General features: G+C 33.5%; 1 protein-coding gene across 2 annotated transcripts; it reads right to left on the reverse strand.

The window, feature by feature from the left end:
- Positions 1 to 527: 527 nt before the first annotated feature.
- Positions 528 to 2919, reverse strand: LOC111307347 (protein IQ-DOMAIN 19-like). Of its 2 annotated transcripts, XM_089751634.1 has the most exons (4): positions 2345 to 2919; positions 1998 to 2234; positions 1032 to 1721; positions 528 to 898 (listed from the first exon to the last, which is right to left on the reverse strand). In XM_089751634.1, the coding sequence occupies exons 1-4, from the start codon at positions 2786 to 2788 to the stop codon at positions 878 to 880; spliced, it is 1392 nt and encodes a 463-aa protein (XP_089607760.1). In that variant the 5' UTR covers positions 2789 to 2919; the 3' UTR covers positions 528 to 877. The 2 variants fall into 2 exon arrangements, with proteins under 2 accessions (XP_089607760.1, XP_089607761.1); XM_089751635.1 differs by lacking the exon at positions 528 to 898 and having other exon boundaries at positions 905 to 1721; positions 2345 to 2902.
- Positions 2920 to 14892: the final 11973 nt, after the last annotated feature.

The following is a 14892-nucleotide window of genomic DNA, read 5'->3' on the forward strand; positions in this document are numbered from 1 at the left end:
TTTTCGCTTATCCAAAAATTCAAATAAATAAAAATCAAAAGATAAATACTCTGATTTCGTTGTTTCTTCATAATGTTGCTTTGAACATGTTCAATTAAATGATCATTGGCTTATTTTCCTTTATTTCTTGTATCATATCAAGACATGAACATGAGCTGTAATACAAATTACCACTTCAAAAGAGATATAAAATTAGCAATTTGAAAACAGGAAAACAGCACATGGATCCCCTGGCAGTGTCAACAGTCAAGTGTCAAATACCCTATTGGAAGAAAAAAAGAGGTAAAAGAAATAAATGCAGCAAATTTTCGGCTTTTAAGCAAACCATGAAGCTGGTGCTACTGTAATTATGATCATTGTGGGGGAACTGAAAATCTCCATGCCTCTCTTAAATGAAGTTAGAGAGTATTTATAATGTGGTAGTTTAGATTTATTTCTCAGAAAAAAGAGAAAAAGGGGAATCATGAATTTTTGTGGCAAAGAAGTTGATTTACATTAAACTTAAATCAAATTAAAAGTCCATGATTAGGGAATAAATCACACCATGAATTTCTATTGACATAACGTTACTAAATCAGTAAAACTGAGCCCTGCAATTTTTGCTGGTCAGTTTCCTTATGGTTTGCCAAAGGAAGACATTCAAACAACGCATGCTCAAAACATCTAAAAGCAAAGAAGAAAAACCTCTCTACAAAGAGTTATTAACTTTGAAATCAGGAATGAAAATTTGTCATGCCACTATACCAGCTTCTACATTAATAATAGATGTCAGTTTCTTTGTCTTCTCCCATTCTTATTTGATGTATATCAGCATTTTCTGTTTCAGTTGAGTTGAGCCACAATCCATTTTAGTCCCAATGGTAATCGAGATATGCTATTAGTACCCATCTCCATAAGGCTACAGCCACAAAGAAACCAACCAAATTAATAATGTAAATGAAGCCGAATATATCATTCTTTAATATTTATATTGAATCATTTCTGATTTCTGAGATTTTAATGATTTGCTTTTGGTGTTATTTGATACTTACATCAAGTGCAACAAGGGATCTGCAGTAGTTGGTGTTTGTGAGTACCGTACTGGTGGATCCACACTCACTGTCTATAAGGGAGACTGTCGATCTATTTAGTTTGATTGACCAGGGGTATTGGTAGTTTTGAGCAGTGGCTCCTACGTGTGAAGATGACCGTTGCATCCTTACGGCCCTCGGGACATGATTTCTGCCTTCCATCGATCCCCGTCGCCTGCTTGGTTGCCTTTCAAATGAATCAGGCCTTGATTTCGGTGCACTTTGTGATCTGACTTTGGCTCGTGAAGATTCTGTGTTAGCCATGTAATTGGGGAATAAGGGGTAGTCATATGACACAGATTCTGCATATTCAGGCCTTGGAAATGCAAAAGGAAGCTTTGACGGATCAGGTTTGGAGATAGCTGAATAACATTTGGGGCTGGTTTGTTCTGTGCCGAAAGAATAGTCCTCAAAATGACCACTGCGGACTCTGGTACTCATGTCAGTTAAAGCTGATGTTGCTGGAGATACCTGACAATTATCTTGCTTCGAGTATGCACCATTTAAGGAATAATGAGTTGAGAATCTATGTTCCACGACTCGTTCTTGTGGATGGTGCGAATAGCTGTCTCTACTCTTCAAACTTCCCTTTGAACCACCAAGATCCATCTCTACAATCTTAATGTTTTCTTCCATTCCTCTATCAATCTCCTACACGAACAAAAATCATATTGCAATTTGCAAATTGGTTGACAGAATATGTTGATCTAGGATAGAAAGAAGGAATGAAATATGTTCTTTTTGAGATGCTCGGTATCAGATGATTTTAAGAAAGCTGCTAAGTGAAAGGCAAAGGAGATCATGAATTGAACATTGCTTATAGAAAAAAAAAAAAAAAAAAAAAAAAAAAACACACACACACACACACACACACAACAGATCAAGAATATTTGAACCTAATGGTTGGTCGGAGGAATTGAAACTTACATGATATGCATGCCTGATCCGGTGATCTGGTGTTGACCTCCTGTGGGGTGATTGTCTCTCGCTAGCAGGCTTCGAATCTTCAACCATCCGAATCCTCTGAGCTTGAGCTCTGGCTTGTGCTGTAACCAATGCCTGCATGCATCGGAGAGTAGCAGTGGCTTGTTTTCTCACCAGGTGACCTCTTACCAGTGCCTGTAACTTTACTACTCCTTTTAATGCCTTCAGAGCTTTTCTAGCCTGTTATAACACCAATGAAACCAACTTCCAATTTCATATCTCAAAACATGTATCAAATAAATAGATTGTTAGCTCTCAAAATATAAATGAACTGCTAAGAAGTTACATACCAAATATGATCGAAAGACAGATTGAATTTTTATCGCAGCAGCCGCTTCAGCTGCGCTGGCTTTCTCATTGGCAGCAGCAGTTAACCGGATCACAGCCGCTGCAGCCTGTGCAGCTGCCACAGCAGCATCAGCAGCTACTGCTGTAGCCACTGCCACGGCCATGGCATGCTTTTTCTGTTCTTCATCATTATCCAAGGTGGCCTCCACTGAAGGTGGTGGAGTAGTAGCTACTTGTTCAGGATAACTCAAGTCCTTTGTAGGCGTTGCTGTGGCTGAAGATCTTCGAAAACTCCATCTCCTTTTCTCTTTAGGAGTTGTTGGTGGGATTGAAATGGGAGTAGTTGGATTCTCTGGGGCAACATTACTTGTGTATTTTCCTTTTTCTTTCTCCTTATCTTTCTTCCCTGTCAAGAAGCTTTTCAGCCATTTCCCCGTCTTCCCCATTTCCCTGTAAAACCTCTCTAGTCCACCATTGCATCACAGGAGATCATATAAATGAGATAGCTACAAGTGATATTTAGAATATAGATCTCGTAGGCTATAATATTGTTGAGTATTTTTCAGCATGTAAATCTGTGATGGCGAATTCAGTATATATATATATATATATATTTAGATATTCGCTTATAATTATATAAAAAAAAATTATCAACAGATTTATCATTTTTATAGATAAAAAAATATCCAGAAAAATTTTGGAGTGTTCAGTAAAATTTTTTCTTTTAATTTTTTAATTTTTGGAGTTTTTTATGGACATTCTACTTAAAAAGGTGGATCTGACGATGATATAATGGTCTTCCTTATTAAAGCATATCTTAATTACTCGTTTCCTTTCTTTTTCTTTTTTTTTTTGGTCCTTTTTGACAGCCTAATCTTACCGCTGCATTATTCCTTGTGTGTTGTAATTACCACATTCGGAGGATGATTCGGTAATGTAGATTAGGTAAGGCCTGAATGATAGCTAAAGAAGGAAAGAAGAAGCTGCCTTGTCGAGCCACTTGCCAGTTGCCACCGTCCTGGAAGATTAATGGCTTAGATTCCTTACCTTTAGTTAAATTCTTCAGCTACCCCTTTTGTCCATGCAGTTAAAGCTTTCTGATATAATTCATCAAGGGTGTCATGGTAACTACGTCCTGGTTAATATGGAATGGGACATCTCAGAAACCATGTGAAAATGGGTCGAGAACATGCAGAATCCGAGTAAAATACTCGTTTCAGGGTGGGAAATCGAGGAGAGGTCCTGGTTTTAGAACCATGGAAACCCCTTTGTGGGGTTGTGGGCTCCACAAAGAGACATGTACAGAGTAGTAGTGTAGCTTGGGATTGCTAATTGGATGCGCACATGCATATTTCCATCCCAGCTGCTGCAGTATTCTCTCCTCTTTTGCATCAAGTTTTCTGTCCTGGTCCCCCATTGAAGGCCCTGTAAGAAGTCATCTCTCTCCAGCATTCTTTTATCCACTCCTGTTTCCAGAAAGCTGTGGGTCCAATAGATATATACCACTGCACTGGTGAAGACATTGAGAAGTGGCTCAAGGGTTGAGAAAACAGTTGTTGGGGAGACAAGGGTAGTTTGCAAACTAGTGTCTTGTTTTGCTGGGAATGAATTTAATTTCTCACTGTAGAGGACCACTAACTAGTTCGAGTTGATTGATTAGGAATTTTATTGCAATGTTAACACACTGAGATTAGCTCTTAACATAACATCAGTCGAGCCGTAAGAATTAAATAAATGTTAATGTCATATTTGACTTCTATACTATAAAAATGTATAATGTATTTTTTAAAATGAAAATGTATAATGTATTATCTGTACCATCTTTTCGTGTGACAATCTAATATCTAAAACTGATACCGCTAATTGAAGACGATGATTTACCTGTTAATAATCAAATGATAAAATGTTTGTACATTTTACCACATCATCTTTCCACATGACATACACTTAAATGTTAATTGTAATAATTTTTAAAAATATTAAAATAATTAAAATAATTTTTTTCATTTTAAAGCATAAAAAGAAAATTATTAAAAAAATTAATTATTTTTAAATGTTTTTTCTTTTTACATTTTTCTTTTTATGTTTTAGAAATAAAAAACTATTTTATATTTTTAAAAATATGACAAATAACATCTGCATATATGTCACATGAAAAGTATCGTAACGATTTTGTGTTCGTCCGACGAATTTTGAATTAAAATAAAAAATTACAGAATCACCACAAAATCTTTTTTTGGTTAGGTGCGATTGGTCACCTATTAAAACATATCATTTTAATAAAATCTTAAAATTAATTAAAATTTATTAAAAAGATAATTTTAGGGTTTGCGCAACAGTCTGAGTTTGGGAGTCGGTTACGTGTGGGGAAGGATTAGCACCCTTACAGCGCCCGTTTAAAACGGTATCAATTAACTACGTGTTATCTTTTGATTTTGATAAAAAATAGTCCCATTTTTTGTATTTGAAAATTAACTTTCTTGATTTTTTTATTTTTTATTTATTGTCTTTATATTCAAATATTATTCGAGAAAAATAAATTAGAACCTTTTTATTGAAATAATTTTTAAAATGTTTCAGTACATTGGTAACAATTAGAAGAACTCTTTTTCACCTAGAGATTTTTTAGGCATCGTTTCTCGAGATACCTTAAAATCTCATCTTTGGAGGTCTGAATTTACTTTTTGTAAAAAATTATGTCATGTATGCAATGTAAATAATAACATGTTGATGCACACATTTTATTCTTTTTTTTTATTATTTTTTTAATTATTTTATTTTTAATTTTGAAGAAAAAATTTTTTTATTGTATTGAAGTTTTTTCTATAAATATTCAAATACACTGATAATATTTTAAAAAAATCTTCTCACCTAAGGATTTCGTAAAGCATCACTACTCGAAATACTTTTAGAATCTCATTATTAGATAAAATTTTCTTTTTCCTTATTTATATTATTATTTTTTAATATATTAATTAATTTTTTGTTATTTTATAAGAAAAAAAATTTTATTGTATTGAAATTTTTTTTATAAATACTCAAATACACTGGTAGTATTAAAAAAAAAAATCTTCTCACCTAAAGATTTCATAGGTATCACTACTTGGAGTACCTCTGAATATCATCGTTAGATAAAAATTTCTTTTTTCTTATTTTTTATTATATTAATTAATATTATAAAACAATAAAAATTTATTTTGATAAATTTAAACATTTTTACATGCATAAACATTAATAATAATAATTAAAATAACAAAAATAATATATAAAAAAAATCAAAAAAAAATTTTTTTTACCTAAACTGGACCGCTCTTGACCGATTCGGTTAGTTCGACGTTGGTCTGGTCTGGGCGATTCGACGGTTTAGCGACGGTCTGCTCTGGTTCATCTAGACCGTTCGACGGTCAAAAGAGGAACGGGTTGTCAGGTCGGTTGCACGGATCTCAAGTCAGGTTGCGGGTCAACGCGCGAATCCTCAGGTCTCAAAACGACGTCATTTTGAACGTTTATTGAAACGGCATCATTTTGGCTATTGGTCTTCTATATAAAAGTTAAAAAAAAAATTTTCATTCATTTCTTCCCCTCTCAAAAAAAAAAAAACTTCTCCCTCTCTCTTGACAAAAACCCCAGAGGATTGGCCAGCCGTCGCCATTTGTCGGTCACCAGTTGCTGTCACCGGTGGTCGAAAAATCTCAAAAGAGAGTAAAATGTTCCTTTCACCCCTCTAAACACAGATCCAGCCTCTGTTTCACCTAGAAGTGCCCTAAACGACATAGATCTGACCTGAAAGTTTCAGCCAAAATTTTTTTTTTTATATTTTGACTTGATTTTTTAATTTTTTTGCATGTGTATTTTTTTGGTGCTGGGTTCCACGTTCCAGGGGACTGTTTCTGCCTTTTTTGTTTTTGCAAAATATTTTTTTTATAGAGTTTTTTTTTTATAAAATTTTTTGTAGTTTTTTTTCAATTTTATTTTCCCCCATTTTGTTTGCAGATAATAAACTCTATTTATAGAGCTTTTTGAGATTCAAATCCCAGATCTTCTAGGATTCGAATCCCATTTTTTTCAACTGAAAATTCAATCTTGTCATGCGTGATAGGTGGCTGCCGGTGGTGGCGGCCGCTGAAATTGTGAACTTTGGTGATAGTGCATTTAATGCACTAGATCTTGTCAAGCCGAATCGAATATGGAAAGAAGCAGAAAAAATAAATAAATAAATAAATAAAAATATAATATAATAATAATAATTTAAAAAATGGTGTTTACAGCTGCCCCTCTTTACCTATTTCTAAAAATCAGGAATAAGGCAAAGACAAATAAACAACCATTTTGTTCTGAAAGAAAAAATGAGCAAAAAAATTTTTTTAAAATTTTTTTTAGCAACATTTTTGAAAATTTAAAAGTTTCCTTTGAGTAGAGGCTCAACAATTATAAAATTCTCTTGAAAAAGTTCTTTTCAATAGAAGCTCAACAACTTTAAAAAAAAAAATCTCTTATCTTGGAAAAACTCCTCTCAACAGAGGCTCAACAACTTTAACTTTAAAAATCTCATCTTGAAAAAGCTCTTCTCAGCAGAGGCTCGACAACTTTAACTTTAAAAGTCTCAATCTTGAAAATTTAATTTTTCATCTTTAAACAAGCAAATTTCTCTCTTTTGACATCACTTGTTTGATTATTATCTTCATCCGAATATCAAAATCTTGTTTTTCATAAAAAAAAAAAGAAAGTCTTTATCTTTATTATAACTATTCATGGATGCATGCACTAAGTGTTGTAAATGTAATGCATGTAATGCAATCAAAATTACCCATTGTAGTAAAAAAAATTCTCAAAATCTCTCACTTTTTACTTCAAAATTCTTAACAATTCCTATATGACCAATCTGTTCTTAACCTCTGACCATTATATTCTTCACTTTTCTTCTTCTAAAGTCTGCAACATCAATGTCTTGTCATGCTTTTCTCATCCTTTTTCATTTGCCTTTGTCAACTTTAAAAAGTAATGTTGAAAATTTTCATGTTTGTTTTTCTTTTCATCATTTTAAGTTCAAGACAAACAAAATGCAATCACACATTTCTCTTATTCACTTGTACGATAAACAAAAATATCATATAAGGATAAAAGAAAGGATAGGCATTATTTTCAAAGGAAAGATAACGCATTTCATTAGGCTGATAACAAGTGCATGGCAAAGTGTTTGAGTTAAAACAAAGGTGCTCAAATAATGATTACAAGATAATCATGAATAAAATATTCCCAGATTCTTTTTCTAAAACTAAATCAGATGACCTTTTTTATTCTTCAGAGTTCGTTAAACTACACTTGCCCCTATGTTATGGGATCTTCTTCTGATAATGCTTCTCTTTCACATCCAAGCCATCTTTTCAGGTTTTCAACTTAAATAAGTCAATATTTTTTTTTAAAGTAAAATATTTTTTTACAGCATCTGAATTTATTAGAGTAAGTAAATCACCTCCATTCATCTTTGCCAAAATCAATGCCCTACTAGAAAAGATCTTTTTCACTACATACGAGCCTTTCCAATTTGGTTTCCATTTTTTTCGATTGTCATGTTGATTTGAAATATTCTTTTTAGTACTAAGTCTTCTTCCCAAAAGCAACGAGGATGAACTTTTTTGTCATATGCTCTCATCATCTTCTTTTGATATAATTGACTATGACAAAGTGTTGTAAGTCTTTTCTTTTTAATAAGGTTCAATTGTTCATAGCGATTTTGAACCCATTCTGCTTCCTCTAACTCTACCTCCATTAGGACTCTCAATGAGAAAATTTTCATTTCAACCAGTAACACAGCTTCCATTCCATATACCAAAGAGAATGAGGTGACTCCAATAGATGTTCAAACTGACTTCTGTAAGCATGCAAAGTAAAAGGCAACTTCTCATACCAATCTTTGTAAGTTTCAATCATTTTTTCCAGAATTCTTTTGATATTCTTATTCACAGCCTCCACTGCCTCATTCATTTTTGGATGATACGGTGCAAAATTACGATAACAAATCTTGAACTGAATGCACACTTCTTTCATCATTTTGCTATTCAAATTTTTGACATTGTCAGAAATAATTATCTTGGAAAGCCCATATCTACATATTATCTCTTTTTTTATGAATTTACATACCACGGATCGGGTCACACTAGCATACGATATAGCTTCCACCTACTTGGTGAAGTTATCAATCATCACAAAGATAAATCTATGCCCATTCAAAGCTTTTTGAGTAATAGGACCGATGACATCCATGCCTCACATTGAGAATGGCCACGGAAGAGCCAGAATGTGTAATGTTGATGGTGGAGCATGAACTTGTCAGCATAAATCTAACATTTATGACATGTCCTAGCATAATCAATATAGTTACCCTCTATTATCAACCAATAATAGCCAACCCTCATAATTTGTCTAACCATCATATGACCATTTGCATGTGCCTCATAAAATCCATCATGCACTTCTTCAATAATCTTATTTGCTTTAGCTGCATTTACACATCTTAAAAGAACTTGATCTCGACCTCTTTTGTAAAGGATATCTTCATCAATGAAGAAACTCATAGCCAATCTTCTGATAGTCCTCTTATCATTTTTTGTTGTATGTTTTGGGTATTGCTGACTTTTAATGTATTGCATGATACCATGATACCATGGCATCCCATCAACTTCATTTTTGACACTTGAGCAATGTGCTGGTACATCCTTTACATCCAACTTTATGGGTTGGATTTTAGTATTTACATCTATTTTAATCATTGCAGCTAGAGTAGCCAGTGCATCAGCAATTTGGCTTTTTTTTCTAGGTAGATGCTCAAACTAAACTTCTTTAAATTGCTTGACTAATTCAGAGATATATTTATGGTACTGAATTAACTTAGAGTCTTTTGTCTCCCATTCACCTCGTAACTAATAAATAACTAAAGTTGAATCTCCAAACACATCTAACACTTTAATCCTCTTTTCAATTGCTACTTGTAGACCCATAACATAGGCCTCATATTCAGTCACATTGTTTGTGCAATTAAAATTTAACCTGGTTGTGATAGGATAATAATACCTATTAAGAGATATCAAAATTACCCTAATAACATGACCCAAAGCATTAACAGCTCCATCAAAATACATCCTCTATGATTTTTCAACAAGTTCATTTTCTTCAATGGCCATCACATCTTCATCAAGAAAATCTAATTTCATTGGCTCATAATCTTCGACTGCACGATCAGCAAAAAATTTAACAATTGCACTCCCTTTAATAACCTTTTGAGTCATATAAATAATATCATATTCTGAAAGCATAACTTGCCATCTATTATTCTTCCTATCAATGAGGGTTTTTCAAAGATATACTTAATAGGATCCAGTTTTGCTATGAGCCAAGTAGTGTGATAAAGCATGTATTGTTTAAGCTTTCGAGCTGTCCAGGTTAATGCACAACACATCTTCTCTAATGATGAATATTTGGACTCTTAATCAGTGAATTTCTTACTCAAGTAGTAAATTGCTCGTTCTTTCTTATCAGTTTCATCTCTTTGCCCCAGCACACATCCCATTGAATTTTTATGCATTGTCAAGTACAAAATCAAAGGTTTTCTTGGCATTGGTGGCACCAACACAGATGAATTTGACAAGTATTCTTTGATCTTATCAAAAGCTTCTTAGTATTCATCATTCCATTCTTCAGGATCATGTTTTTTAAGAAGCTTGAAAATAGGATCACGCTTATAAGTGAGTTGAGAGATGAAGCGAGCAATATAGTTTAATCTCTATAAGAAACCTCACATTTCTTTTGAGGTATGAGGAAGAGATAAGTTTTGGATGGCTTGTATCTTATCTGGATCAATTTTGATTCCTTTTTCACTGACCATAAAGTCCAATAGTTTTTTTAATTTGACTCTAAATGTACATTTGGTAGGATTCAACTTTAACTGAAATCTTCTTAACCTATCAACAGTTTTTTAAAATTGACTACATGATCCTCTCATTCACGAGATTTTACGATCATATCATTCACATATACTTTTATCTCTTTATGCATCATGTCATGAAAGAAAGTCACCATTGCTCTTTGATAAGTAGCACAAGTATTTTTTAACCCAAAAGGCATGACTCTATAATAAAATGTCCCTCACATGGTCACAAATTTGGTTTTTTCCATATCATCTTGAGCCATCTTGATCTGATTATAACCTAAGAAACCATCCATAAAGAAAAATGTGAAGTGCTTAGCAATATTATCTACTAGAGTATCGATATGGGATAGAGAAAAGTTATCCTTAGGACTTGCCCTATTTAGGTCTCGATAATTAACACACATTCTCATTTTTCCATCCTTCTTGAAAATTGATACTATGTTGGCTACCCATTCAGGATATTTTGCTATCTCCAAAAATCCTGCATCAAATTACTTTTTCACCTCCTCTTTAATTTTTAGCAGCATCTATGGTTTTATACGCCTTAGCTTTTGTTGTACTAGTTTAAATTTTGGTTTCAAAGGCAACTTATGTTTTACAATATCAGTACTGAGTCCTAGCATATCTTGGTAAGACCATGTGAATACATGCACATATTTTCAGAGTAGCTCTTCTAGTTTCTACCTTTCAGTTGGTAAAAGAGGTGTACCAACTTTGACCTCTCTTTTATTTTCACCATCTCTCAAATTTACTGATTCAGTAGTTTTCTGATAGGGTTTAATTGGCTTATCTTCATGTTCCATTAATTTCAACAAATTAGGAGGCAGTTTGTAATTATCTGAATCTTTCTCATTATCAAGTTCATCAACATGAATTAAGTTTTCAAAATCAAATCTAAAATTATTGTCATGATTATCTTCATGTTCATTATTTGAGACTCTGCAAAAGGGTAAGATGAAGAGAATATTGGCATACAAAAATAAAATGGCAAAAAAATGATGAAAAAGCAAATGGAAAGCAAAATGAAGATGAAAACAATAGAAGAAATACAGATGCATCTTCTAAGTCTTTTATTAAAATGACAAACATAAAGACACCACAAAAGATCAATCAATGCTTATAAAAGTAATTAGAGATTTAAAGTTTCACATTACTTTTCAGAAGTTTTAAAGATAGCAGGCAGCTCTACTACTCTCCGGTTATTTAGCTTAAAATTTATAAGATAAGGGTGCACGAATAACTCTTCATCTCGACTCTTCTTTTTTTCGTTAACCACCATTTGAATGGCTAGCTCAGAAGATTCTTGCATTTAGGGTTGTAGGTAGATCTGGGTAAATATATCCTCTTGAACGAAAAGAATCATAGAGGTATGGAATGACTATGGGCTCTAACTTCGGCTCATATCTTTCAAGATTAGCCATCCTTTTATTTTTTTTTCATTCATCATTCTCACTTTGTCCCTTCTTATTGGCTTATACCCTAAGCCAAACCTATCTTTCTTGTCATGTATGGCCGATGGCTTCGTGATTTCTTACAGGTTCTTTCCAAATCTGACTCTAGGTCATCATTCCATCTTGGTAAGCTGTTTGATAATCATTTTAGTTATCGTAAATAAGTGTGACAAATATAGTTTGGATCCCTCAGTCACATATACTACATTAGCAATCTCGAAAGATCTATATGAGCATTTTAAGGCTTCATCCGTTGCTTCTACATAAGAAGTATTTACTAGTTCGGAGACCAATAAATCTTTTTTTTCTACTACACATATCAATTTTTCATCAATAATGAATTTGACTTTTTGATGTAATGAGGATGGAATAGCACCTGTCATATGAATCTATGGTCTACCCAATAAGCAACTATATGAAAGAGAAATATCTATAACTTGAAATTTTACATTAAAAGTGCACGGGCCAATCTGTAATGACATTTTTATGTCTTTCAATACCTTTTTTCGGGTCCTGTCGAAGGCTTGAACTATCATATGACTAGGTTTCATATAAGATTCATCAACAAAGAGTTTTGCTAGAGTAGTCATAGGCATAACATTGATGGATAAGCCATTATCAATCAAAATCTTAGCCATTATATGACTCTTACATTTAATAGTAATGTGGAGAGTCTTGGTATTTTTACGACCTTTAGGATGAATCTTTTCATCACTAAAAGAGATATAGTTTGTAATTGTCAGATTGCCAACAAGCTGTTCCACATATTTAACAGAAGCATTATGAGACATATATGTCTAATTTAGCACTTTCAACAAAAGCATTACGGTGTGACTTTGAGTTGAGCAATAACGACAATAGTAAAATTCTAGCTGACATCTTGTTCAACTGTTCTACCACGATATACTCGCTATGTTTTATTAGCTTTAAAAATTCACAAGCTTTACTCTCAGAGACTAGCTTCTAAAATTCTTTTCTTGGGGCTGTGACAGGATTATTCTGATTTTTTCTTCTTCTCCTACCTTTACTTTCTTTTTTCTAGCCTTCTCTAAATCTTTTGAAGTATAACATATCTCACTTCGGGTCATGCCTTCTACGTCCGTTATGTTTGCAGTATCTGGATTAACTATGACATCACAATCATACTTCCACGGTACTGCTTTTATCATTCTAACATAGAAAAAGACCAAAAGCTTTAATTGTCACCACTGGTTAAGAGACGAGCTTTTCTAGCTTCAATGTCGACTTTTCATCATAATAGATAGTTATCGATCTACGTATAAACTTATTCTTTGAATCAATGGTAGACACTTCAGCTTTCGCCAACTTTTTTTTCTTCGTAAAACTCTATCTGGCCTATAACCATCAACTTCTACATCTCTTGATGAAATTGGTGACAACTCTCGATAGAATGCCTCAAAACACCTTTGTGATAATTACAGCTCTTAGTTGAGTTAATTGCTTTAGAGCAATTCTAAGATTCTATTGACTTCAATATGTCAGCTTTGACTAAGGCTTCAAACACTTTAGCCATAGGAGTTTTGACCTCTTCTATTCTTTTTTTCACATAGCTTATTTGCCCATCAATCAAAGCATTTATTGATAGCCTAGTATGATTCGGTAGAAGGTTCCTATTAATATTTAGAGTCCCTTATTGGTTGGTATCAAAGTTTAACATCCCTTCATTGATTAATCCTTGCACTTTGTACTTTAAAATAGTACAGTTCTTAGTAGAATGATCTAGATTCCTATAGTGATAATCATAATACGAATTGGGGTCATATCATTTGGAAAACGGAGGTTTCAAAGGTTCAACAATAACAGGAGCAAGTAAATGTTTCTCAACAAGTCAGGGATACAAATCTATGTATGTCACAGAAATGGGATCGAAAGTGAATTTTTCTTGGGTATTTCTTAGAGATCTTGGACCACTATTAGGTCTCCATTATGGTCTTGTAGGTACAACAAGATGGTTATAGGAATAGGTAGGTGTCCGAAAAGATAGCTGAAAATAAGATGGATAAGCTAATGGTTGTAGTGGTTGGTATGGTTGATATGGATGAGGGATGGATGTAACATTGTTTACAGAAGGGTAATGGGTTTGGTAGATTGGTACAGAGTAGGCGTGAAACCTCTAAACTATTGCCCCACATAGTTTACTGCTTAGGCTTCATTCTCTTTCTTTTTGGGAGCTCCATCTTTTTTTACTCCACTTGTCTCTCATATATCGAGCTTGCCATTCTTTATGACACTTCTCACCCGATATCACCATATCTGTAAAGTTTTTGGTAGCATTGCTTATCAATCTCTTATAGTATGGTGCTTTCAGAGTATTTACAAATAAAATAATTGTCTCTTTCTCAGTGAGAGGAGGTTGAACTTGTGTAGCCACGTCTCTCCATGTTTGTGTATACTCCTTGAAGTTTTTAGTTGCTTTCTTTTGCATACTTTGTAAAGATAGATAGTGTGAAACCAAATCCATGACATGCCAATATTGTGTAAGGAATGCCTTTGTAAGTTTTTGCTAAGAACGAATACGAGTCCTATCTAATTAAACATACCATCTAGTTGCAAAACCCATAAGACTATCTTGAAATATATGCATTAACAACTTTCATCGTGAGCATGTGCTGCCATCTTTCGACAATACATGGTGATATGGGTCATCGGGTATTTTGTGCCATCATATTTTTCAAATTCAGAGACCTTGAATTTAGGCTAAATGACCACATCAGGGACTAAATAAAGCTTGGTTGCATCTGTGGAACCATAAAAATTTATTCATTCCACTGCTCTAAGCTTTTCTTCTAATAACTTGGGCACTATTATCTTTTACTTTCTCAGATATCTTTATCCCTAGCTTTTTTCTTTCTTTGGGATCATCCAAATCAGGAACTAGGATTGGCTCAGGTGATTTTTTCATCATAACAGGATTAACAAAATTTTGAAATTATCCCAAAGCAGGTGTGGATGTCATTCCTGGATAAGGATTGGGATATCCATAGGGAATAAGAATTTGTACTCTAGTTCCTTAAGAAGGTTGAGTCAGTTATGGCTCAAACCCTAGAGGGTAAACAGGATCCACCATGTCTGGCGATTACTCTTGAAAGCTGAGATTTTCTTCTACTGCTTTTCTCTTGTCAAGTTTTTTAAGCATATCCATTATTATACT

The sequence above is a fragment of the Durio zibethinus genome, chromosome 22 (genome assembly GCF_047325235.1).
Source record: "Durio zibethinus cultivar Kanyao isolate XHJ-2024 chromosome 22, ASM4732523v1, whole genome shotgun sequence".
NCBI lineage: Eukaryota > Viridiplantae > Streptophyta > Magnoliopsida > Malvales > Malvaceae > Durio > Durio zibethinus.

What these genes read in the sequence shown, in the direction of transcription:
- LOC111307347 (XM_089751634.1), bottom strand. Translation starts at nt 2,788, where the DNA reads ATGGGGAAGACGGGGAAATGGCTGAAAAGCTTCTTGACAGGGAAGAAA. An exon ending in CTGTCTTTCGATCATATTTG is followed by an intron (nt 2,235 to 2,344) that starts GTATGTAACTTC and finishes GTGTTATAACAG; the next exon opens with GCTAGAAAAGCTCTGAAGGC. An exon ending in GATCCCTTGTTGCACTTGAT is followed by an intron (nt 899 to 1,031) that starts GTAAGTATCAAA and finishes TTGTGGCTGTAG; the next exon opens with CCTTATGGAGATGGGTACTA.